This window comes from Petaurus breviceps, unplaced genomic scaffold, assembly GCF_028583685.1.
Source record: "Petaurus breviceps papuanus isolate PSGF00001 unplaced genomic scaffold, PetGlider_PUasm1.0 90721, whole genome shotgun sequence".
Taxonomy (NCBI): domain Eukaryota; kingdom Metazoa; phylum Chordata; class Mammalia; order Diprotodontia; family Petauridae; genus Petaurus; species Petaurus breviceps.
In genome coordinates, this window is record NW_027187322.1 from 3,491,174 (window position 1) to 3,517,615 (window position 26,442).

General features: G+C 44.5%; 2 protein-coding genes across 2 annotated transcripts in view; one reads left to right on the plus strand and one right to left on the minus strand.

Moving 5' to 3' along the window:
* Nucleotides 1-1,449, minus strand: part of SPTBN2 (spectrin beta, non-erythrocytic 2) — a 42,029-nt gene extending 40,580 nt beyond the window's left edge. Inside the window, exon 1 of the mRNA XM_069066440.1 lies at nucleotides 1,335-1,449. The gene's annotated coding sequence lies outside the window, so the exon portion shown is untranslated. The remainder of the gene's footprint in view (nucleotides 1-1,334) is intronic.
* Nucleotides 1,450-1,769: 320 nt separating this feature from the next.
* Nucleotides 1,770-26,442, plus strand: part of TOP6BL (TOP6B like initiator of meiotic double strand breaks) — a 62,108-nt gene continuing 37,435 nt past the window's right edge. Inside the window, exons 1-4 of the mRNA XM_069066446.1 lie at nucleotides 1,770-1,892; nucleotides 4,298-4,439; nucleotides 6,725-6,778; nucleotides 23,076-23,185. Of these exons, the coding sequence (XP_068922547.1) occupies nucleotides 1,869-1,892; nucleotides 4,298-4,439; nucleotides 6,725-6,778; nucleotides 23,076-23,185 (330 nt within the window). The 5' untranslated portion in view covers nucleotides 1,770-1,868. The remainder of the gene's footprint in view (nucleotides 1,893-4,297; nucleotides 4,440-6,724; nucleotides 6,779-23,075; nucleotides 23,186-26,442) is intronic.

Here is a 26,442-nt window from a genome sequence, read left to right on the forward strand (position 1 = left end):
TTGAACCAAGGCTTGAAAAAGGGAGAATTCCAACAGAAAAAGCCGGGGGAAGTCATGTCCCAACGGTGCCACTGATAGCTATGGGACTCTGGGTACCTTGGCTTCTTCAACTGTAGTGATAACATATGAACTAACTCCCCAACAGGGCTCTCGTGAGGTTCCTGCAGTGCCAGTAACACCAGTTACTGCTATAAGCTGGGTCTAGGGAGGAGAACTAGCTGTGGCAGCCCTGCTGCATCTCTAAGCCCCCTGGGGGCTGCTTCTGTCACTGATGTCCCCAGGGGTTGTTCCCTTAACAAACGGGGGCCCTCACCCTGAATGCTTAGACAAGGGCACACAGATCAAGGTCCTTCTCATCAGTGCTGGACTCAGCCCCACCTCAGGCTGGGCCACCAGGGAGCTGGAGACCCAAGACCTAGTAACCTGGGTTCTAGCCCCAGCTAGCCTATCCATCTGGCACCGAAGTGGATAGAACCTGGACCTGGAAAGAGGAAGACCTGAGTTCCAATCTAATCTCAGACACTAACTGTGTGGCCCCAGACAAGTCACATAACCTGTCTGCCTCCATTTCCTTCCTGCCAAGATTTGGATCAAACGAGATAACAGCTACAGAGCGTGTAGCACAGTGCCTGGCACACAGTAGGGACTTTCTGAATGGACCTTCCCCCTCATCGTCACCATCAAAGACCCCACCGGCGCCAGAGCCTGGATGGCTCTGCTCTGAGTCAAGGTAAGGGCACCAAGGCGCGCTGGCCACGCCCCAGGTCCCGGAGCACGGAGCTGAGGAAGAAATCTGGGGCAACCCTTCATGAAGCCACGAGCTCACGGGAAGGGGGTCCCACGCACCCCTTGCTGGGCCAGCGGCCTGGGCGGCCAAGCCCGATAACCCTGAAAGCCCCACACCAGCCCCCTCCCTCCTTCTCCCGCTTCTGGGTGACCCATGCAGGGCTCCCATGATGCCCCCCAAGGGGAAGGCTCCAGAAGCAGCTCCTCTCCTCTCCCCTCCCCTCCATCTTCCCTTCTCTCCCCATCCTCCATCTTCTTGCCTTCTCCCCTCTTCCCTCCCCCTCCTCCATCTCCTCCACTCTTCCTTCTTCCTATCCCTCTCCCCCCACTCCTCCATCCCTCCCTGCCCCCTCTGGCAGGGTCTGGCGGAGCCGACAGTCCCGACAGGACGCGAGTTCAAGTCCTTCCTCCCTCTTCCTGACTGAGAGCCCCGGAACGAGCCCCAGGTCCGGGGAGGGTGATGGAGGGAGGGCCTGGGTGCGAATCGCGCCCGACACGGCCAAGGCCAGACCGACCCCTCCCCCCTCCAGGGGCGCGGCCTCGCTCACCTGGCACCTGCCGGCGGCGTCACGGGTCACAGGTCACACGGGTCACGGGCTGCGCTGGTCCGCCGGGGCCGCTCGCCCCCGCCCCCGCCGCCGCCCGCGGGCAGCCCCCAGAGCCAGCCCCGGCCGGCGCCCGGCCATCCCTACCCCGGCCCGCGGGGCCCCCTCGGCGCCGGGGCTGGCCCGGCCCGGTTCGACAGCGGGCGCCCGCGGAGGCGGGCTGGTGGGCGGAGCTGCGGGGCGGCCCGCCTCCCTCCGGCCCCGCCCCCCCCCGCCTCCTTCCTCCGGCCCCCGCCTACCCCGCCTCCACCTCCGCCTCCGCCTCGGCCTCGGCCTCCGTCTGGAGCTCGGGCGGGCGGAGGGGAGTGGGCAAGGCGGCGCTCGCGAGAGGAAGAGCCGAGCGCGCAGGCGCGCGGAGCCCCCGGCCGTGGGGGCGGGGCGTCAGAGGCACGCGCCGGAGTCGGCCGCTGGTGCGCAGGCGCGGGCGCGCGGCGGGAGAGACGCCCGCGTGAGGAGGCGTCGGCGGCGTCGTGGGCGATGGAGGCGAGGGCGTTGTGTGAGGTGAAGGTGGCGCGGCGGGGCGGATGGGGCGGGAGCCTCTCGGCCTTTTTGCAAGGGGCCGTTTTTGTCTGCCTTTTCGGTCCTCACGTCACCCAGATCTCCCCTCTCCCGCCCCCCCACAGACCAAGTGAGAGAAGAAGTGATGAGGCCTGGGGAGCGCCGTAGCACGCGCGTGCGCGCCCCCGCAGGTTCTTCACGGTGCCGAGTGACGTCACTGCGCGCACGTGACGCCGTGCCTTCTCCCGGAAGCCTGTGGCCGGGGTTTTCTGGTGCCTTGCCCCAGGCGATGCGCATCTCGGACGGTTTGGTTTGGCCGCTTTACGCGCTTAATTCCGGGGCCCTTTCCGGAGTGGTTGTGCGCATTCGCTGCTCCACGGACCATGCCCTTGCGTCCCGGTCCTTGGTCTTTACCCTCTTTTAGCCTTGTTTAAAAAAAAGTTACTTGTGCCCGCGTCGGCCAATCATCAGGGCCTAGTAAGCCCATCACAGTCAGCGTTGCTGCTTCCGAGCCCCCTCCTTTCGCTTGTCTTGCTCCCCTGCCTCGCTAAGCGCTTCCCTCCCGAGGCCCCACTCTCCACTCCAGGGCCTTCCCGTTGATTTGTCTTAAAATGTCTGCGCCTTCCGTTTATTCTGCTCGCATCCGAACTGAACAGGAGGACATGGGCCAGCAGATTATTCTCCTTCCTGCTTTCATGGAGTTCTCACACGTTTTGCCATAGTTGTCCTCCTTAAATTCAGCCTCACGCCACTGCAAGGCACCCACCCAATTTCCTTCTCATTAGCCACGCCAAGTCTTGGTTTTTTTTTGTTTTTGGAGGGCAGTTGGGGTTAAGTGACTTGCCCAAGGTCACACAGCTAGTACTTGTGTCCAGCGTCTGAGGCCGTTTTTGAGCTCAGGTCCTCCTGACTCCAGGGCCGGTGCTCTGTTCACTGTGTCACCTGTTCGCCCCCAGCTATGCCAAGTCTAATAGGAATATTGATATACAGCGAATAGGGACCTCAGAATCCATCTCCCCTAACTCCTCTGTTTTGTAATTGAGAAAACCGAGGCCCAGAGAGGTCTTGCTCCTTTCACAGTCTTGTCTCATGGAGGCCAGAAGTGGAATGCCTTGGTAGAAGACTCCATACTTTGCTGGATTAATGACCTCATCAGGGTAGATACCCCCCACCTTTGGGGAAGACTGAAATCCACCTGTGACTTCTCATCGTGTGCAATCCTTCTGTCCGTGCTTTTCCACAGTGCATTTACTCAATACTTAAGAGCTCTTCTTCCAGCCCTTAATGACTTGTGACCCTCTTTCACCCCTATTCCTATGTGAATGGCTATTCTCCATTTGGGGTCATTCATTTCCTTGCCACTCTCTCTTATGCTGCTTTAACATAAGTCATGATTGATGATTACTTTGCATCTTTCCAGGAGATCACAGTGAACCTGTAATTTGCAGTCATGAGAAGTAAGAATGCAGATATTTTAGAAAATGACTTGTGAGATCATTGACAATAATATATACAATACAGGCAGGCTAGTAGTCTCTTCCTTGTTCATGTTGGGAGCCATTTCCCTTCATTGTCTTCAGTAACCTGTTCAGCATTTATATGCTGATGGATTACCTCAATGGGCTGTATGTATGCCAGCAAGACACATAGGGGCAAATGTGTCTTCTTCATCCACTGGTTTTTGTCCCTGCCTTGTTGGACCACCCTCTTCTGAGTGTCCTATTGGAAGCAAAAACTGAAATTGGATAACAGCTCTCTTTTAGTGTTGTAGAAAAATGTAATATATTACACAAATAGTAATAGTATTGGAAAATTTTATTCCTGTTTTAAGTTTATTTTTTAAATATTCAGTGTTTTATCAGAAAAACCATGAAGGATCTAGAAATTATAGACATATTTTGTTTTGTTTTTTTAAATGGAATCAGTTCATGTTCACTGCAAATGAACTGATGCTATGAGAAAGAATAAATGACTAATTATAATATACTCATGAGGGATGGTTAGAGTGATTCAGAGAAACAATATTGATGATCACAACCCTGTTCTATTACCTGTGTTGCCTTTAATTAATAATAATAAAAAAAATTTTCAGTTCCTTCCTACCTATGACATACCATAATTGTTGTGACCAGATAAGCTTTTAATATAAGTTAATTTGGCTCTGTTTCCTATGCTATGGGACTATGATAAACACCGTCTTTTATGTCTCAGTTCCTTTGGTGGCTTTTGGTTCAGACATACCATCTCTGCTCAGAACTGATGTCATTGGAGCTTGTATAAACAGGCAGTATAGTATTCAAACTCCAGATGTTACTACTTTATCATTGGAAATGTTATAATGTACCATTTATTGTTACCCTGATGTCTAATACAAGTTAAGCCCTTCCTCAGAGTTGTGATCTTTTCAGATTTTGAAATGCATAATTATTCACTGGAAGAGGGAAGTTGCAGGAGTAAGCCGGGAAGCATTGTTGGAAGGGGAGCTGTTTATTTCCATAGAAGATTCAAGTTCAAAACATCGAGCAGACCCTTTTCATTATGTGACAACCAGTAAGTTGAGCAAAAGGAGCTGAGTTTCTGTGTTTCGTCCTATTTTACATTTTTTTTTTGTTACAGTTAAAGCTTGCTTTGAGATTTTTAATTTGTCAGCCTCAAATTGCATCTCTTTATTTTTGATGCTTGTGATGATTGCGTGATTCAGACCTGTCATGGGGCCACCATTCTGCCCAAATGGTTACTCAGCAGATATTGGGTGATGGGCTATTAGGATGTGTTCCCCAGCATAGGGTTATTGCCTCAGGCATTTAGCTTGGAGTAGCCCCTTCAGAAAAAGGTGAGCCTTAGGGAGAAGGAAGAATTGAGAGATCATCAGTTCACACATTGATCATCTTGGCTTTTAGCTAGTTTGAGGACATCTCAGTTCATTCCTTTTGTCAGGGGCCTGCAGTTTCCTCAGCCTTTGTTCTAAGTCATGGGCTCCTGCCCCATCACTTTGCTGTATGTTTGACTGAAACACTTACAAGCTTCTTTAGCCCTCAGACACTGACCATTTCAGCACTACTCTTTTTTTTGGCTTGCTCCTTAGGTGTCCGATAGGAGCACAGTGAAAGTCTGTCCTGGGCTACGCTCCTTTATGTTTTAGGGAAGCACGCTTATGGCGGTGATGATAAGCACACAGTCATTCCAGGACCAGAATGTCCAAGTAGAGAACGGGCTTCAGAGACACGCCCAGGGACTGTTTATTCCTTTCTTTGTGTGCCCAGCCATTACCCAAGCCCTGGCACATGGTGCTAGGCGCCTGACTGAGCCACCCGTCTTAGGGCTGAGGGACAGGGGATGAATGGTGTGCACAGTAGCTGCAAAGCCTGTACGACCTGGTCGGAAAGCCCAGGATAGGGAGCAACTGGAATATTTCCTCAATGGAATGATCTACCCACAAAGAACTGGGAATTGAGTATATTCTCTTTTCTTTCTTGGTAATACCAGGATGCTTTGACAGATATATTCATTAATGCCTTTCAAAGCATCTAGCCTGCTGATTGGGGTCATGGAGCATTATCTTTGTGCTTGAAGGACAGTGAGCACATTGTGCTATTAGCATAATACAGGGACAGAGTCTCCGAGCTGTAAGGACCCTGTGAGGCTTTCTCATCTAGCCTGGACCTGAACAAGAACACAGAATTCAGATGACATTTCCATGGAGGGGACACAAGAATTCTCTCTTCTCTGCTTTTTTCCCTGTCACTGAAGCCCAGGTCTTTTGAGGTTTGTAGGGTTTACTGGGGAATATTCACTAAAGGACACCTGAGATGGAATCCTGGCCCTGCTACTTACTAGCTCTGTGATCATGGACAAGGCATTTAGCATATCCCAGTTCTTCATTTATAAAATGGGGATGATCACATCGTCATTACTTTTGTGGTAGGTGGTTGTGGGAATCAGATGAAACCATGTAAGTCAGGCTAGAATGCTATGTATGTCAGCTATTAATAATATTATTTTAAGGGCCTAGAGGCTGGCCAGCTTTTCCCCTTTAAATGTTTAGGCCAGGGATGGGGAACCTGTGGCCTTGAGGCCACATGGGGGCCACATGTGGCCCTCTAGGTCCTTGTGTATAGCCCTTTGACCGAATCCAAACTTTACAGAACAAATCCATTAGTTAAAGGATTTGTTCTGTAAAACTTGGTCTCAGCCAAGAGGTCACACTCAAGGACCTAGAAAGCCACCTGTGGCCTAAAGGCCAAGGGTTCCCCTCTCCCAGTCTAGGCATTGGCCTAGGTTTGAATACATAGCAGAGACTTCTAATAATCCCATTAAATAGTTTGCCTTTCAGTTCTGAAATAGTAAAGCTGGTAGAGAGACATACTTTATAAATTTGTTTAATAGGAACTGACTTCCTTTCTGCCTGTATAACCTGAAAATGAGGGCCAGACCCTTAAATTGGTTATTATCCTAGAGTGGTGTAATTGGATGAAATGCTCTGGTGACTGGCTACACGTTGCAGTTTTCCCATAACCCTTTGGTATCTGAAAGAAGCAATTAAGGCACTGAACTTGAGATTAACAGTTAGCCATCAGGGATCATCCCCACAACATGGTCTGGCCAGAGCTGTGCTTGTGGTGGATACATACCTCAGAGCATAACATAGTATTGGGATTTTTACTTAACAGTTCATCTCTTTACCTGAGCCCTTTAAATTGCTATATGAATGCTAGCTGTTATGTGTCTCTTATATTTATACTTAATCTCTGCCCATTCATTTTGCTGCTTTAAATAGAACCAGTTTCAAAGTTCTTTTTCTGATGATGTTTTATGTATTTTGTGCTTTCTTACAGTTGCCTTTGTAGGAAGCGTTTGTGATGACTTAGTGTCCAAGCAGTTCCTAAAAGGTAAATAACAAATTCCAAATTAACCTCTCCCTAATGGTGGGCTCTGCTTCTGATCCCTCTGGTTTTATCTGTATTTTTGGTGGGGTGAGAATTATTGGAAATGGCAACTTGCCCACGATTGGGGTCTTTTCGAGTCAGAGCTGTCTTACTGACTAGGGCAGTGAGATTCGAATCTGAGCTCCACCAGGAAGTGCCTCTGTGAGGGACGTAGGTCAAGTGTTTGCCAGAAGAGACACGGCTAGTAGAGCCAACTGATTCCTTCTTATCCCCTTCACCAAGTAGCTGAGGATGGGATCATGCCTGTTAGGTGACGTTAGCTCAAATGAAAGCAGCCATGTTCCAAAGAAGGGAAGCCTTATGGCCTCGAGAACGTCTTTCTTTTTCATCTCAGTATTTCATTGGGTTCTGATGAGAGCTGATGGAACTAAGATTTTTCTCAAATATTTTTATTGATATCTTTTTAATGGACTCATTTTAATTTTTTTTAAATGCACAAAGAATTTATTGATTGGCATGAGAAAAACATTTTGTAAAGCCTCATAAAGCACTATTATAAATTTGAGTTAAGATTTTCCATTCATTCATTGACCATTTATTAAATAGTTATTAAATTAGGTGATTAAGGAGATAAAAATGCAATTAAGGCATAGTTATTATTTTTAGAGTTTACATACAATCCTGTAGGGGAAATATGGAATATACAAATTGACAATATGATAATTATCCAGAGTTATAGTACAAAAGTAGAATATATAAAAATATTAAGACAAGTACAAAGGACTATTCAAGAACCAAGGAAAGATCATTTCTTACCGGGGAGTTTTAGGTTTCCTGAAAGAGGTTGCATTTTCAGAAAGGTAGTAAGCCTTCAAGAGGTGAAAGGGAGAGAATTGTTTCCCAGAACACTCCAGGCCCAGGGAATACTGAGAGTAAAGGCATGGAGTTTGACTATAAGTCTTTCCCAAGGTTAATTTTTTATTCTCCCTACTCATTTTAATTTTCATCACTCATTCCTTGCAACTAAGAATAAAAAAGACTCACTGGATAATGGGATCATGGATTTAGAGATGATCATGTCCCTCTCTTGATTTTGCGGATGAAGAAACTGAGGCCCAGAGAATTAGGGTTAGGGTCTTCTCTCAGATTGCATAGTGTAGGAGGTGGGATTTAAACCCAGATTTCCTTGACTCCCAAGACCAGTACTTTGTCTTCTATTATGATCTGCCTCTTAAGTATGAGACCAAAAAAAAAAAGAAGGGCCAGATCGGAAAGCACATGTGACGTTCCATAGCCACAGTGCCCAACTCTGTAGAGGAGAAAGAACTAAATATATTACCCAAGATTCAGCTGAGATTTCATTTGATCAAAGTGCTTAAGTTTGAGCCTTTGAAGGGAATACAATTTACCAAATCAACTATCACTAAATAGGGTTTATGAGATTAATAAAACTTCAGTTTCTACGTAACTCCCATTGAATCTAATGTAGCCTTTTTGTTAAGGCCTTTCATTGTTCATCACAAATGTACCCTGCTTTTAAAAAAGATTTTAATTTATTTATTTTTAGTTTTCAACTTTTACTTCCATAAGTTTAAAATTTTTCTCCCTCCCTTCCCCATCTCTGCCCCCTCCCTCCTCCCTCTCTCTCCAAGACAGCCTGCAATCTGATACCGGCTTTATACATACATGCCTATTAAACATATTTTCACATTAGTCATGTTGTGTAGAAGAATTATAACAAATGGGAGAAACCATGAGAAAGAAAAAAAACAAAACAAAAAAAGAAAATAGTCTGCATCACTCTGCATCCATTCTGACTCCATAGTTCTTTCTCTGGATATGGATGGCATTTTCCACTGTGTGTCCTTTGGAAATGTTTTAGGTCCTTACATTGCTGAGAAGTCTAGCAAGGTCCATCATCGGGCAACATGGCTGTTACTGTGTACAGTGTTTTCTTGGTTCTGCTCCCCTCACTCAGCATCCGTTCATATAAAATGTGCCCTGTTTTTAAAAAGCCTGAGAGATGTGAAACATGCACCTCCCCAAATAAGACCTGTTATGGTAATATTTGAAAGGTACTTTCAGTTCAAGAAAATAATATCGAAAAAGTGTGACACTAAAATACCCAATCGGGTAACATTGTGGTGTGAAGGAAACAAGGGGGTTTGGCCTGGATGACCTTTGGGGTCCCTTCCAGTCCTGGGTTTGTGATCACACCCAGTGTTGTGCATGCATATTGTGGAAGGGCTTGTGAGACTGAAGCTGTGGGGCTCCAAGAGGGCAGTGCCTTCATCATCATCATCATCATTCTTGTGCTTAGGCTGTTAGGAAGAAGGCAGCAAATTGCTGCAGGGTAAACATTTATTACACTAGCACAAGCTTATGACCACTCATTCTTTCTTTTGCCATTTTTAATCTATGCCAAAATATCTGGAATTTTACCTAACTCAAAGCAATTTCATTCATGAAATTTTCTGTTGCCACAGTATGGATGGGAGTGGGTGGTATAATGGCTGTACTGCAGAGGTGACCTGGTGTGCTGAGCATTAACTGATGCACTGGGGTCACACTGGTAGTCCTTGTCCTGAACCCAAATTTCCTCCCTCCTCACTCCTACTCTGTGCCTTCTCTCTGCTCACATTCATTTGGACCTGAGCCCTGCTCCTTGGGAATGGGGTTTGTGACGCCTCCACATGCTGAACCCCAGGGTCCCACCTCCATGTGCCTGACCACTGCTCCCATTCACATCATCAGCCTTGTTATTTGGCATTTTTGTGACATTTAATGTGAAAGTACTTTAAAGTAGCTCATTTATCAATCCTCCCCAGTTTGATTAGCTTCATCAGGAAATTTTGGTGTCTGATTCATTAACCAGCAAGTTTCTGGGTCTCCCCCAAAGCTTGTAGTCAGTTTTTCAGTTCTTTCCTTTATTGTATCCATGCCTGGAGTAAGAAAGCCAGACTTCAGTCTAAGGGAACTGATCTGCTACAGCCATCCAGCTGGTCATCTTCATTATTTTTCAGCTTTCGCTCTCAAAGTTATGTCAAGCTACATTTTTTTTCTGGTTCAAGAAACCTCAGATACCTTTACAGAATACTGGGTAACTGAGTATTTTACTGATGTAAGGCTGAATTTCAGTGTCACAGTATTTTCTTTGTCTTCCTGTTTCTCTAATTCCCTATCTTCTATGATTGTTATTTGACCTCGTATTTCCCAAATATGGATGTGACACGCAGCCCAGTCTGTAGCTTTGTCTCTCCCTTAGAGAGAGCATCCTTTTTCAGGGCTTTAACTCTGGACTGTTTGTCCTGACTCCAAAATCTCAGCCCTGACCTCTCCCAAGAATTCCAGTCATGGGTCTCTGTATGCTGGAATAGTTTACTTGGATGTTCACTTTCATCTCAAATGTAGCAAGTCTGCATCTTCCCTTCGTTTGCCTTTTTGCTTCTGCTTTTCCTCCCGATGGCACCATTGTTCTCCCAATTATGCAGGCTAGAAAGCGCAGTCATCTTGTTACATACATTGCATGGTCATATATGTGGATCTGTTATTTCCTTCCTGGTGGCAGGGTTTTTCATTTTTGTCTATGTACTGTGTACCTGATACTGGCCTAGTAAATACTTTCTGATTGATTGACTGATTTATGTTGTTTTCTGGTTATTTGTTACATTTTTATATTATATCATCCACTCCTCTGCCAAGGTCATTCTCCGTGATCCCCTGTGGTAGAATGGTGACCCTGGGATCTCATTGGTTTAAAGACTTTGGCAGATGCTTCTGACCATAAACAACCATAAATAGGGGCCCATCTGCAATGAATGACATGGTGCTTGTCATTTGGAGATGAGCCTCACTAAGTGTGAAGAAGCTCATCCTTAGAAAACCGGCCTTAGAAGGGGGCAGCTAGGTGGCACAGTGAATAGAGCACCGGCCTTGGAGTCAGAAGGACCTGAGTTCAAATCCAGCTTCAGACACTTGACACTTACTAGCCGTGTGACCTTGGGCAAGTCACTTAACCCTAATTGCCCTCCAAAAACCAAAAAAAGAAAACTGGCCTTAGCAACACTGGAACATAGCAACACTCATACTAAGGCATGGAGTAGTTGGGCTATGGCTTGGGGTTGGGAGCTTTCACATGGAGAAGGTCCCAGAGCCTGGGAGTAACAAAGTGAATGTACTCAGCTAGGGTATAAAGGTCTGGAAGTCAGGAACCATATCTTCTTTTGTTGTCCTCCAGCATACATAGGGCATGTTTATTAAATACTTGTTGACTTGGGATATTTTATGACATCCTATCCCAGGAAAATGGTCCTGTGAGATGCAAACTACCCACTGTAGTCATTTTCTATACATTTAATTAAACATAGAGCGGAGCCCAGACAGAACACTTCAGTGGGTAAAGAATTTGCCCTAGCTATGCAGGTAAAGAAAATGTAAATTGGGGGAAGGGTAAGATAAGTGGCTAGAAGGACATAGTACTTCAAAGATTTATCCCATTGGCTTATTAATCAGCTTTCTTTGATTGTGTATTTGCATGAGTGATTGGGTGCCATTGACGGTGTATGCAAGTGTAGCTCTAAAAGAATGTGACTGATTTTCTCTAGTGTCTCAAACTGGTCCAGAAGGCAATTTCAGGAGTTCCCAAAATGTTTGGGGTAAAGAGAACATCATTGAAAGGCTATTTTGAAGAATAAATATATGTTTTTTATATTTATAGAAAATGCAGCTTGATTTTATAGTCAGTCCTGTCTTTAAGTTTTCCATTGTCCTACACCATCCACAACAATGGGTCCTTCACTACAAATATCTATTTGGTGAGAATAGATATTTAAATTTGTTTGTCTTATTGTTTTATTGTCCTGTTTTTCCCAGCTCTACCTTTATATCTTACCCCATTTCATTATTAATTATTATTAATGTAATCTAGTTATTGGAGGGTTTTTAAAAATTTTGCTAATCACCACTAAGCTAGTTTTAAGAGTGTTTTTACAAGATCAGAGGAGAATGTGCCTTCCTTTTTGTGTACCAGGCTGGATTAGCATATTAGCCCTTGAGCTAGTAGTGGCTATTGATTAGCTGATGGTGTCTGGTTCAAATAACTCATTGCTCCCCTTCTTTTCCCTGCACCTCACCCCTCTGCGCTGTCAGAGAGTGCTTTTTGATATTTTTTACTTTATTGATTTGTTGTTGGCCAGGGAAACTAGGAGTGGTGTGCTCAGGTGGTTAGAGGTCCGACAGGCTCAGGCCTGCTCACTAGAGGATGAGAAGCTCCCAGTGGTAACTCTGGGATCTGAGAGCTTGTTCTTTGCTTGAGATGTTGCTGCCCTTACAAAGAGAGAATCTGTTAACTTGTCGAGCACTTCCTTTTCCTCCTAGAGCTCGTTTTGTAAACATTATCTTGCTCTTATGAGGTAGATCAGAAGCTAGTATCATCACCATGCCTGTGATTTAATTTCATAATTGAGTCATTGATAGAACAAGGACTTGAATTCAGGCCTTTCAACTCCTAGGATACTGTTAGCCATTAAATCCTGTGTGATCACACTTAGCTCCCAGGCTTCTAAGGTTTTATAAAGAGTTCTTGTGGTGTTCTGTCTGCCAGAATGTTGGGGATTTCAGAAGAATATCCTGTCAGAGAAGATGGAACACAAAATAAAAGGTTTCTTGCTTTTTATTTTCCCCTTAATGCTCCTCACATTCACCCCAGTCATGTTCACTTAATTAACTGCTTCTGGATGTGTGTTAAGGATCTGAAGGAGAAAAAATAACCAGGAGTGGTTTTCTGTGACTTGAGTCATATTCCCTCCCTCTCCTTCCCTTTGAATTTTGTTGGAAAACAGAAGAAAAAGGGGCAGTGGCCCCTGGAGGCCTTGGGAATGGGCTATATCCCAGCCGGAGGCAAGTGATATACTATGGTTCCTACTCAGCAGGCAGTTGATGGGCCCCTGCCTGCCTCTTGCCTGATCTGGCAGTCTCAGCGCTGTAGCCCCTGCCCAGTTGTCAGGAAGCCAGGCCACCAGCCCACCTCTGGCCACCTGATACAGCTCTGGGCTCTTAGCTCTGCCCCCATTCTGGACTCACCACCTACCAGGCCCATTTCCCTTGCTGGGAAGTCATCTTTCTTGGGAGACAGATGGTATTGAAGGGAACAGAATCATAGACAGCTCTATGGCGGAGTGGCAGAGTGGGATCAGTCTGAACAGAGCAGTGTAATGCTTGATGTTTAGGAAGCGCTTTATGTTCATTGTTTCTTGCCTGTTGGAACCATCAGTCATTAAGCATTTATTAAGCACCTACAGTATGTTAGGCATTGAGGATTGAAAGCCAAAACCCAAACAGCACCTTTCTTCAAGGAGCTTGTGTTCTGTCCGTTGGGCAAAACAAGTACATAGTTAAGCACCTGCTGCCAGCACTAGGGACCACCACCTGGGACTTGGAACAGGCAAGGCCAGCAGCTTTTCCCTGCAATTTGTTCAAATCCAATCACTCCTGGTTTGGAAACCTTCAGTTATTCCCCATTGCTCATTTTTGTTGTCATTCAGTTGCATCCAGCTCGCCATTTGGGGTTTTCTTGGCAAAGATACTGGAGTGGTTTTGCCATTTCCTTCTCCAGGTAATTTTACAGATGAGGAAACTGAGACAGAGTGAAGTGACTTGCCCAGGGTCACACAGCTGGTGAGTGTCTGAGGCCTGTGCTCTATGCACTGTGGTACCCCGCTGCTCATTGAATTGCTCTTAGAATAGTCTTAAATCCTTAGTCTGGCCTCAGCATTCTTTTCTTGTTTGTCCAGTTCTCTACTGCAAGTACCCCATGCCCCAGTTCAACGACTTTCTGCACTGTTTCTTTCTCGCATACACACTCTACTTTCCTTACTCTGAATCCTTGCTAATATCTCCCTTCCCTTTCCCCATTCTCTCCCTAGCGAAAGTCTACTTATCCTTTGAAGCTCAGCTCAGATATTCCGTATTTCATCATCCTCTGAACCTCTACAGTGTTACTTTTTATGTCTCTCTAGCACGCCCACCAGCCCACGTGTTTGGCATAACCATTCACACCACTTACGACCCAAGAGCACGTCTAATCTAATTTCTGTTTCCAGAATGCAAACAGAAAGGAGAAGCATTTAACACAAGTCAATATAAATACAACAGCAACAATGATAATAATGTAAATACAAGTATACTTAAGGTTTCCAAAGTACTTTACAAATGTGATCTCATTTGATCCTCACAACCCCCCTGTGAAATAAGTATTATTGGCCCCATTTTACAGATCAGGAGATGAGGCTAAGAGATTGAGGTACATGTCCAAGTTCACACAGATATCTGAGGCAGAATTCATACTCAAGTCTTCCTGACTCCAAGTTTGATGTCATGTCTATTGTATCACCTAGTTACCCCTGTGAGGAAGAGGGAACCAAGTCATAAAAAACATCTTATTTACCTGTACATAAATCGGCTGAATCTCCTGCACATCCAAAGGAATTATAATCTGTTCCACTTTAATCTCCTTGATTCATTCCCCAGTACAACTGTCTTTGGAAGAGGGATTAGACTTGTTCCATTTAGCCAGACAGGGCAGCACTAGAAAGAATGGGAGGAAGTTGCAATGAGGCAGATTTAGAGGGGAAAACTTCAAAAGAGAACTATCCAAAAGTGGAGTAGGCTTGAAGACTTTTCCTCCTCTTTTTCCTCCATCCCCTACTTAAGAGCCTGTTTTGCTTCTGACTAATCTCTCCCTCCTCTTATTCTGGCCCCCTCTTTCCCTTAATGCCTTTTCCTCTTATTGCCCTTTTGGGTAATAGGCATTTCTGTACCAAACTGTGCATATTTTTCCTTTGAACAGTTCAGATGAGAATGAGGTTTAAATGTCACCCACTCCCCCACTTCCTCTTCCTTATTGAATAGTCTTGTACTTGTGCATCTTACTTGAGGTAATTTTCCAGATTCTTCTTCTCTTTTTTCATTTTTCCCAGCATGTTTCTCTTCACTACCTTTTCCATTCTTTTTTTGAGATCATCGAAACATAACAGAATCATGAGCAGCCAGGCCCTTTGTCTAATTAGACTCCCGCTCTGACCCTTAGTGATGATGGAGTTGTGAAAGGCTTACATAGATCATCACCACACATAAGATCATGAACAGTTTAACCTTATTCAACTGCCTGTGATTGCTCACTTGTTGATCTTTTTATGCTTCTCTTGACTCCTGTGTTTATATGTTGAATTTTCTACTCACTTCTGATGTTTTCATCAGGAATGTTCAGAAGTCCTCTATTTCATTTTCCCCTGTAAGATTATGCTCAGTTTTGCCGGATAAGTTATTCTTGGTTGTAAACCTAGATCTTTGCCATTGTAATAGCCTGTTACAGGCTCTCTGCTTCTTTGAAGTGGTGGCTATTAAATCTTGTGGGATCCTGACTATGGTTCCTCAGTACTTGCATTCCTTCCTTCTGGTTGCTTGCACTATTTTTTCCTTGACTTAGAAGTGTGGATTTTTGCTATAATGTTCCTGAGAGTTTTTATTTTAGGGTTTCTTCCAGGAAGTGACTAGTGAATTCTTTCACTACCCTGTGGTTCTAAGATATCTGGGTGATTTTTTTTTTTTATGATTTCTTGAAATACTATGTCTAGCTTCACATGCACATTGCTTACCTTCTCAAGGGATGGGGGAGAGGCAAGAGGGAGGGACAGAATTTGAAACTCAGGTTTTTTTAAATGAATGTTAAAAAATAAAAAATTTTTATACATATTTGTATAAAATATGTAATTGGGAAATACTTAATGAAATAAATTTTAAAATTTTAAAAAGATAAATATTATGTTTTTTAAATTATGCTCTTTTTAAAATTCATGGCTATCAGGTAATTCAATGGTTTTTTTAGTGTCTCTGCCAAGAAAACCTCAAATGGGGTCACAGAGAGTCAGACACAACTGAAACCACTGAACAACAACAAATAAAATGTGATGTAAATGTTAAAGCCCGTCAGTTGGCAAGCATTTATTAAATGCTTACTGTATGCCAAGCACTGTGCTAAGTGCTGGGAATACCAAGAAAGACAGGAGTGTGTTCTGTGATCCACGCGAGCTTCCCACACAGCCCAGGCTGTGCTGAGGCCTGCGCAGCGCTGTGGCGCGTGCTCATCAGCCCCGCTTATGGCGACGCCTTTGTTTCATTACAGCCTGGTTTTTAGCCCAGGTTATTTCTGCATTGTCCTTTGTCCCCCATTACCAGACAGTAAATTCCTCAAGGTCAAACAGGGACGACCTTTTATCCATCCTTGTGTCCCTCCAGAGCCTTGCACACAGTAGGCACTGGATCAGTGTTTGCTGTGTGAGAGGTCTCCCTTGTAACCTCTTACCTCAAAGTACAGTGTCTGTTGCAGTTCCTGGGCCAGTGACTAAATTCAACTCCTCTGTGGTTAACAGTTCAAACCTCATGGCCACCTACTATGTGGGAGGCCCTGTCCTAACAACATGACATTAGTTACATGCTTCAGCTACAAGCTGAGATGAAATGAGAGAGTCCCTGCCCTCAGAGGGGCTGTGAACCAGGAGGCGACAACAGACATTTTGGATTTAAATGAAATTATAGCACAGATAGAATTAAAGACTTTTAAGTACAAAATAGAGCTGAGGCACCTAACTGGGGTCAACAACCTCTGAAATGTCTGCCGGTGAGATTAAGGTTGTGTGTGTCTGTGTATGTGCACATGCATGTGTGTATTTGTATACTTTTGTGGGAAGCACGGGCTGGGGGCGTATAGAAGTTAATCGAATAGGCTTGGAGAAGGAGCACCTGCCCCTCGCCCCACCTGCCCCTCGCCCCACCTGCCCTCTCACAAAGGTCACTGGCAGGCATCAGCTGTGCGGATTGTGCCCCTGGGCCTCACCGCCTGAGCTTGGCCAGAACAGTCAGTGTCAGTTCCCAGCCACCGTCTCTGTCCTTCTCTGACTATCTCCTGAGAGGCAGCCTGGGACAATCCTCTGGACCCTCCCTCCACCCCACCCTGGCAGGGAATGAAGGAATGAAGATTTGGCAGACTCCTTCAAAAGGTTCCAGCCCTTTGGGTTAAACTATCCAGACTCTTTTCTTCTCCTCTGATGTGTATCTAGGGTTGTTTTACCCAGTAGAATTGATGCATAATTAAGGACAGTAATTAGCCTGCTTGGTCAGTGCCATTAACCACAGAACTGACCAAACTGCTTTGTGGTCTTCAGCAACTGCTGTTCTCCTAAAGGAACAGAAGCTTCAGGTCTTTCTGCTTAATAGGTACAATGTGATGACTTGTCCTGTTGTTTGAGAGACAGAGGGTCAGCCCAAGGAAGACCACATAGCTTCTTTATGCTGCATCTTGGGAAGAAACCAGCCACGCCTGTTAATCAGGTGTTGGCCCTGAGTCAGACTTCTGAAATGAAGTTTTAGAAGAAGCGGTATTGTCATGGGTAGATTATAATTTTCTGGGCATGACATCATAATGGTTTCATCTCAGTGTAGCTATTAAAATGCTGTCTTGTGGTTATATGGCAGCAAGAAGGCATATACCTGCAGCTCTCTGGGATGTATGGGAATAAATGCAGAGCTCTGGGGATCAGTTGTCCTGAAGAGATCTCTTTTCTCTTTCCCTTTCCTAGTACTCCCAGAGTTGCACTTAAAATCCTCTGGTGAGGGGGTCGCAGTACGATCTATTTAGAACTACAGACGTCATCTAATCTTATTCATTTTACAGATGAGGAAACTGAGACTCACAGAGGGTGACTCAGACAGAGCCAATATCCAGCTCCAAGTTCTCTGTCTTTAAATTCAGCCATCTCTCCTCTGTATTTTGATAAAAGCATCAAGCAGAGAACCATTATGAATGTCCTTTGAATGCCTGGCATGTCCCTGACTCAATTCTTTACTCTTTTTTTTTTCTTGCTTTTTTTTTGGAGGGGGGTAGGAAGGTAGGGCAATTGGGGTTGTGACTTGCCCAAGGTCACATGGCTAGTTTTGTGCTAAGAGTCTGAGGCCGGATTTGAACTCAGGTCCTCCTGACTCCAGGGCCAGTGAATTCTTTACTCTTAAGGAAGCAAAGCAGCTTGTTCATTGGATGCAAAGACCCAGAATTTCACAGTAATTTTAGTTTACTTCTATATTTTCTCTTTACCCTAATTGAAACTGGTTTGTGTTCAGTCTTATTGTTTTCCTTAAAAAAAAAAAATAAGACCCAAACCAAAAACCTTGCTGATACAATGTCTCTTTTTTTTTATTTTTTTATTTTTTAAATGCTTTATTAACTTCTGATTTACATCATTCGTTTCCGCCAGATTTTGAGTTACAAATTTTCTCCCCGTTTTTCCCCCACCCATCCCCCCAAAATAGCAGTCCCACAGGATATCCCCACCTCCAATCTGCTCTCTCCCATATTTTCTCCCATACCCGTTTCAACTTTTCCAGTGCCTCAGTGCCTGTATATCTTTTTTTCTTAATAACATGTAAGATGGTATTAATAATAGTATACACACACACACACACACACACACACACATATATATATATATATACACATATATTTGAATATTTGATTTTAAAACTTTCAATTCCAGATTCATTCCCTTCCCCCCCTGCCACCCACCCCCACTGGGGAGACAAGCAGTTCAGTATAGGTTGTACATGTGCGGCTAATGCAAAACAATAACATAGTAGATGTATTGTAAAAGACTGACTATATTTCCCTCCCTCCTATCCCACCTCCCACTTGTTTTATTCTCTACTTTGATCCTGTCCCTTTTCAAAAGTGGGTGCTTCCAACTTCCCTCCCCCCCAGCCTGCCCTCCTTTCCATCATCCCCCCTCACATCCCCTTCCCCCCCTATTCTCCTGGAGGGTGAGATCCCCTATTTAGTGTGTATTTCCCTCCCTCCTCAAGCCAGATTCAATAGGAGTAAGGTTGACCCATTCCCTTTTGCCTTCCTATTCTTCCCCTCCATTGTAACCATTTTCCCTTGCCTCTTCTGTATGAGATAGCTGCCCCACTCTGTCTCTCCCCATCTCCTCTCATTATATTCCTCTCATCTCTTAATTTCACCTTTTAAGTATCATCCCTTCCTGTTAAATTGGTCCCGTGCCCTCTATCTATGTATACCTGTAAACGTATATACACACATTCACATATGTATTCACATGCCCGCATACCCTCATATAAAGACATATATATATATATATACACATATTTCTAATCCCTTCAACTACTGAGAAAAGTTTCATAAGTTACAATTATTGTTTTTCCATGTAGGAATGTTAATAGTTCAACTTTGGCCAGGTGGCTCAGCAAGCAAGAGCACCGGCCCCAGTGCCAGGACGACCCGGATCAAATCCGGGCCCAGACACCCAGCACCACACCCAGAAACAACAACTGGCTGTGCAACCCCGAGCAAGCCACGCAACCCCGATTGCTTAAAAAAAAAAATAGTTCAACTTTGATAAGTTCCTTATGATTTCTTTTCCCTGTTTACCTTCTCATGCTTCTCTTGCTTCTTGTATCTGAATGTCAAATTTTCTATTCAACTCTGGTTTTTTCAGCAAGAATGCTTGAAAGTCCTGTATTCCACTGAATGACCATATTTTCCCCTGAAACATGATACTCAATTTTGCTGGGTAGGTGACTCTTGGTTTTAATCCCAGCTCCCTTGACCTCCGGAATATCACATTCCAGGCCCTTCGATCCCTCAGTGTAGAAGCTGCCAGATCCTGGGTTATCCTGATTGTGTTTCCACAATATTCAAATTGTTTCTTCCTGGCTGCTTGTAATATTCTCTCCTTAATCTGGGAATTCTGGAACCTGGCTATAATATTCCTAGGAGTTTTCTTTTGGGGATCTTTTTCAGGAGGTGATCGGTGGATTCTTTCAACCTCTATTTTGCCCTCTGGTTCTAAAACATCAGGGCAGTTTTCTTTGAGAACTTCCTGGAGGATGCTTTCCAGGCTCTTACTTTGGTCATGGCTCTCAGGCAGTCCACTAATTTTTAAATTATCTCTCCTGGATCTATTTTCCAGGTCAGTGGTTTTTCCCATGAGATATTTCACATTGCCTTCTATTCTTTCATTTGTTTGGATCTGTTTAACAGCATCTTGATTTCTCATAAAGTCATTAGCTTCCATTTGCTCCAATCTAATTCTGAAGCAATGATTCTCCTCAGTGAGCTTTTGAGATTCTTTTTCCATCAGGCAAATTTGACTTTTTAAGGCATTCTTCTCCTCATTGCCTTTTTGAGCCTCCTTTGCCATTTGAGTCAGTCTGTTTTTTAAGGTGTTATTTTCTTCAGTCAGGCTGTTGACTCTCATTTCATAATTTTCTTTCATTGTTCTCATTTCTCTTCCCAATTTTTCCTCCACTTCTCTTATCTGCTTCTAAGGTCCTCTATGGCCTGTAACCAGCTTGTATTTTCCTTTGAAGCTTTTGGTGCAGGAGTTCTGACTTCACTGATTTCCTCCTGTTCCATGCCTTGCTCCTTCTTATCCCCAAAATAGGAGTGTAATGTTGGAATCTTCTGTCTGCTTTGTTTCCTTTGCCTGCTCATTTTGCCACTCAATGATTTGACTTTTGGGCTTTTTGCCACAGTAGGACTCTGCCACCAGACAGGGGAGTTTTCGTCCCAAATGCTGGGGTTTTCTCAGCTGCCGGAGGTATTAGATGGGTGCCCTCTCTGAGGTCTCCATACTCTGGCAAGCTGGACACACACCCCAGGACCTCCACCCTAGACTGCAATCCAGATCCAAGCAGGTTAAAGCAAGAGCGATTACCTCTCAGACTGGTGCTTGGTCCCCCTACACTCTGCAGGCCAGGGGCTGAAGCCTCCACGTGGCGCTGGCAGGCTGTGCTGGCGTCTCAGCGGTTTCTCGCCCCGGGGGTAAAAGCCACGCACTCCCACTTACTGGGTCCCAAAGTCCAGACTGCACTGGCCTCTCACCTTGTCCTTCGCATCTATGTATTGATAAATCTGGAAACGGCCACAGCTGCTGCTGATCTGGAGTCCCTCTGGCTGGCGGCTGGTCAGGCCCGCCCTGGGGCTAAAGCCTCTGCGTGGGGCTGGGCTCGGCTCCCAGAGCGTTGCGCTGGCCGATTCCTGCCGGCCTGCTGGGCTGTTCTCAGCGGGAGGTTAGCTTCTCTGTGTCATTTTGTGGGTTCCGCAGCTCCAAAGTTTGTTTAGAGTCCCCTTTTTACATGGATTGGGGAGGGTGGAAGCCAGAGCTGCTGGAGGGTCGTGCTTCTACTCCGCCATCTTGGCTCCGCCCCCCTGATACAATGTCTCTTGGAGACAAAGTGATTCTGTTTTGGGAAAGTTAGTAGATAGTGATGATAAGATTTTAAAAATGTAAACAATTTTATTCTAAGTATAACAAATAAGCATATAAAGGAATAAAACTACATTCTGATCTGCTTATGTTTTAAAAAGAAAATAGCATAAACTTTGGTGAAATAATATAACAGCTTATTTATTGTCTCCCAAGTTTCATTGTTTTTAAATAATCATAATCATTGTATATGTCGCTCTTCTGATTCCATTTCTTTGGTTTTTATTAATTGTGATTTAATTTCTATCTGCTGTTGAAGAGTCATCTCGAGAAAAAAAACAACTAAAGATTGTCATTCCTACCCTGTCTTTTCATCCCCTTTCTCATGCCTTATCCCTTCCTCCAACTGTTTAATGTTTCAATCTCCCTCAGAAAGGGAGATTTTACCAGTTGAGACCCTCCTGCCTGTTTGTCCAAAAGAGTCTGGAATTGGCTATGTTTGTTTGACACTTCACATCCTAATTTTCACTGAGCATTTGAATCATTCAGTGAAAAATATTTTTAGTGTAACATTTAAGTTCAGAATTCTCTACAAATATTCCTAGAAAACTTTTTAATCCCTAACCTGGCATCCTGCCCTTATAGAGAAGGAGGAATCCGAAATGAGCTTCCACATTTTACAGGTGAAGCAAAGTCCATCATAACATTTTGCCCAAGGTAAAAAAATAAGTCAGTGATAAAGCTAAGAATTTACTGGCTTCTCATCTAGACCCATTAAATTCTACCTCAATCTACTATAATCCTACTCTGCTTTGTCAGATACTAGATTAGGTTTAAGAAAAGTAAGATTTATCCCTATGAGATTAATTTTTCCCTAAGGACAGGAACTATGTGTTATTTCACCTTTCCATCCCTACCACCTTAAACAGTTCCTTGTATATTCACTTGTTTTCATTGTGTGTGACTCTTGGTGACCCCATTTGGGGTTTTCTTGGCAAAGATACTGGAGTGGTTGGCTGTTTTCTTCTCCAGCTCATTTTATAGACGAGGAAGCAGAGGTAAACAGTGTTAAAGTAAGTGACCTGCCCATAGTCACACTGCTAGGAAATGTCTGAGGCTACATTTGAACTCAGGTCTTCCTGACTCCTTGCCTAGTGCTCTATGCCCTGCAGCGTCACCCACCTGCCCTCTTTGTACATAGTAGGAACTTAATAAATGTGCATCTATATTTCCTTGAAATGAAGGTTTATTAAGTTATTTTGAGTCCTTCGTGAGAAAGGCCTATTACAAATTCAAGGTAAATTTCTTGTTACTTGATTATTAAAAGTTCATTACTGTATATGACATCATTACAGATGCTGAGTTGCATATATAAGCCAATCCGCTATCTGTACTAATGGAGAAGAGAAAAAGCTTGACAATGTAAACAATTTACGTTTTGTTTTAGAATTCTAGGGGCCACCGCTCTCTTTTTCTGATTCGCTTAGCTTGATCCTGCCTTCCGCTGGCCACCCAGGGCCAAGCAGAGCTTCTAAGGACAGGAGGTTTGAGATAGAGCCAGTCAATAAAGCAGATACTCCGCAAAATGAAGAAAAGATTGTTCATGAAGGACTTTACCATCTCCATGCGCTCTAAGAGTAGTCCCTGGGGGCACCCTCACTGTTGTTCAGATTTCCCAACTTAAAAACATTAAATTTGGCTAGCTTACTGGTGTAATTGGCGGTTATTCAGTAACAAATTAATTCAAGTGAATCAGCCTTTCAGCCATGAGCTCTTACAATTTCTGGCACTGGGACATGACCTTGTAGCTATTAACTGAAAATAGAAATTGATTAAATAAATGTGGCTATAAAGGAAGTATATATGTTGTGGCAAGATGCTGATGTAGTCATTTTCCAAATCATGGTAAAATGTGCATATTATCCCTTGCCAGTAGGGAGGACTTTTCATGGATGTTATAGAGGCCTATCCTGAAGCCTTGGCCGTTAGCCAAACGTTTTTCTATTTTATCATTTCTTCTTGTACAGAAGTTCAGTCACTGTTGTCAGGATTCTCTGGGAAGCTGACTTGGCCTTCAGAGGAAGCTGACTGTGCCCAGGACCTGGCAGGATTGGCATCCTTCCAGATGAAATTTGAGGCAAGTTTGGAAAGTTCTTCTGTAAATTCTTGATGGTTTTGTGTTTACTCAAAAAAAAAGTACAATAGTAGTTATAATTATAATGACCAGTCTACCCTTGAGAAGAGATGAAGAAATCTCTCCCTTTGTGGCTTAGCAGCTGCATTTGCCACTACTGTCCATCCTGCTCTCTCTGAGTCTTCTCACTCTCCTCTTCTGGTCTGTTGTTTCTGTCACTCCCCCTAACTGCGTGTTCCTCAGGGCTCTGTCTCTCAAGGGCTCTTAACCTGGGGTACAGAAGTTCGTTTTTTTAAAAGGTACTTTGTTAAGTGTATTTCAGTACAATCCTATGTGTTTTATTTTATGCATTTTAAAATCTTACTTTGAGAAAGGGTCCCTGGTTTCCTGCTTCAGGAGCCCTCAGTTGCTGATCTTCCTAGTCTCTCTTGTAGTGGCTTTCATGTGTTTTCACTAAAGCATGTCTTTGCAGATGATTCTTAGATCTGTCTTTCCAGCCCTCATCTTTCCCCCGAGCTCCAGTCTTACATCAGCAGTTCCCTACAGGACATTTCAGACTGGATGTCCCCAAGATATCTCAAACTCAACTTTGTGCCAGACCTCACTCATCTTTCCCTACAAACCCCTCTTCCAACTGCCCAACTTCTGTCGAACCATCCAGCCATTTCCTAACTTCTTCCCTGTTTGTACTCTGTGTTGGCTTTCGCTCCTCATTCTCCTTTACCTCACATATCCAATCACTTGCTGCATCTTAAATTTCTGCCTTCATTTCTGCTTTTCTCACATTCCCATTCCTAAGCAGTGGATTACTGTTACTCCCAGGATTTTGTCATGTGAGGAAGGGGCCCCGCTGGTGTGCTCCCAGCTTACAGTAAGCTACCGTGTTTCCCTGATAATAAGACACTGTCTTATTAATTTTTTTGGACAGAAAAACACCAGAGGGCTTATTTTCAGGGGAGGGCTTATTTTAATAAACATTGACAGCAATTTTAATAAACAGGTAAATGTGAACAAAAAAATGTACCTTTATTCAATAAGCAAATCACTGGGGAAGAACAGGATGACACGCTCACTGCTGCAGCGCTGATTGGATGCGGCGCGGGGCGCGGCGTGCGGGCCACCGGGGGGGGGGGGGGGACGGTGCATACAGAGGGTACCGTAATGTAGCGTGTAGCGCAGGGGATCACCTTCACTACAGTAGCAATCTCAATAGGGCTTATTTTCGGGGGAGGGCTTATTTTAGAGGAATCTTACACAGTAAGGGGAGGGCTTATTTTCGGGATAGGTCTTATTATTGGGGAAACACGGTAATTGAATACCTTTTAGAAAAGGCATTTACTGAGAAACTAAAGCCAAAGCAGTTTGGTGCAGATATTCTCCTCAGAATGGGAGTGTCCTCTCCCCCATCTACACAAGTTCTCTTGGGAAAAGGCACCAACTGAAAGTATGGTTGTGGTGAGACACATAGGTAGGGAATCCGTGACAAAAGGGCATCTCACAGTTCCTCCCTTTGAGGAACTGTGGCCCTCTGGCACATCTGAGCGTCTGGTCCTCCATTGAGTCCCTATCTGGCACGCCTTTCTTCCACAAAGGACCTCCCTCCCTGAAGTTGTTGCTGTCCTTGGATAACTATCCTGGCATAACCGTCTGTAGAGACTTCCTCTCTCATCAGCCACAACCACTGCTGCCACTCTCAATTACCTTTTGATCGCTGAGACTCACTTGAAACTTGCATCTCAACATACACATTTTCTTAGTATCAGAAATGAATAAAGACAAGAGCATCTGAGGTGCCATATGCATGTAGACTCATGGTGGCCAGGTGGAGGAATTTGCCCATCAGCTCACAGCAATTCTTCTCAAAGGGTGTCAAAGGGTGGTTCATACCTTACTTATGTGCAGCCAGTTCTGGCTCAACAGCTCCTGAGTCATTATTTTTTCTGGCTCTTCAGCTGATTAGAAAACTTTTTGTCATCACACGGCACCAACTGTTTCTGTCACTGATGGCTGGAAACCAGTTCCCCAAAGTTCCCATGTGGTTGCATAAGAAGCATGCGGTAAATGTCCTCACATGCTCTGAGGATGGAGTCCAAGCAGAGATCTGTGCATGCTCCAAGGCCTGGAAGCAGATCCAGAATAGAGGGCATGCTTCAAGGACCAGCTCCCCTAGGCCAGGCCAGCCAGCTGACGAGTCTAGGAAGAGAAGATTTATGGATATGGTAGCTGTTTTCAAGTATTTGAAGGGTTGGAAAGGGGAAGAGGGATTAGACTTTTTTGTCCTGGTCCCTAAGGAAAAAGCTGGCAGTAGTGGATGGAAATTGCAAAGACCCAAATTAAGGCTCTAAATGAGTAAAAACCTCCAAACAAATAGGACTCTGCAAAAGTAGAAAGGGCTGCCTGGGGAGGCATTAGGCCCCCTCTCACTGGCGGTTTCCAGACAAAGGCAGAGCCCTAGCCAGGGCCAGGGGCTGCAGCTCAGCACACCCGCAGGGGCGCTGCTTCTGACGCTCAGCGTTCTAGTTTCAGATCGAATTTCTGTTGCTTATTATAGAACCTTCTTTCCCCTATAAATGGAAGAGGTTGGACTCCTCAGATTCAGAGATTCTTTGGTTCTGTGAAAAAAGAGCTTGGCATCTCTTTCCCTGCCCTAACTGAATTTTGAACTTCTAAAGAAAAGTTAATCAAGATCATTGGGCAGCAATACCTGTTTTGGCATTTATTAATAATAACATTTCACATTCCCCATGACAAATCCCTTTCCTCATGACAGCCCTGCTAGAGTCAGTATGATTGTCATTCTCATTATATAGATAAAAGAAAATCTCAGAAAGAAGAAATGATCTGCCTGGTGTCCTGCAGCCAGGAAGTTTATGAGCTGCACTCTCACCCCAAGTAAATCCCACAAGATTCCAGGGCCAGCATTCTCTTCAGAGCCTTGTATCACCCACCTCCTTTGGATTGCATTAAGGAGAAGCAGAAGGCTGCTCTTGGAGCCAGGGAGACCTGAGTTCACCTCTTGTCTCAAACACTATGTGACCCTGAGCAAGTCACTGAGGTTCCTTAACTGTAAAATGGGGATGATGTTGTGAAGAAGAAATGAGATCATGCTTTTAAGGTGCTTTGCAAATCTTAAAGTGCTATGCAAATGTGAGCCATTTAATTGTGGCCAGTGATTATGCTTTCAGTGGCAGAATTCAGAACTGGCCAAACAGTAGAGGATTTAGCTTCCCGGGGATATGCAGGAATTTTCTCTCCAACTT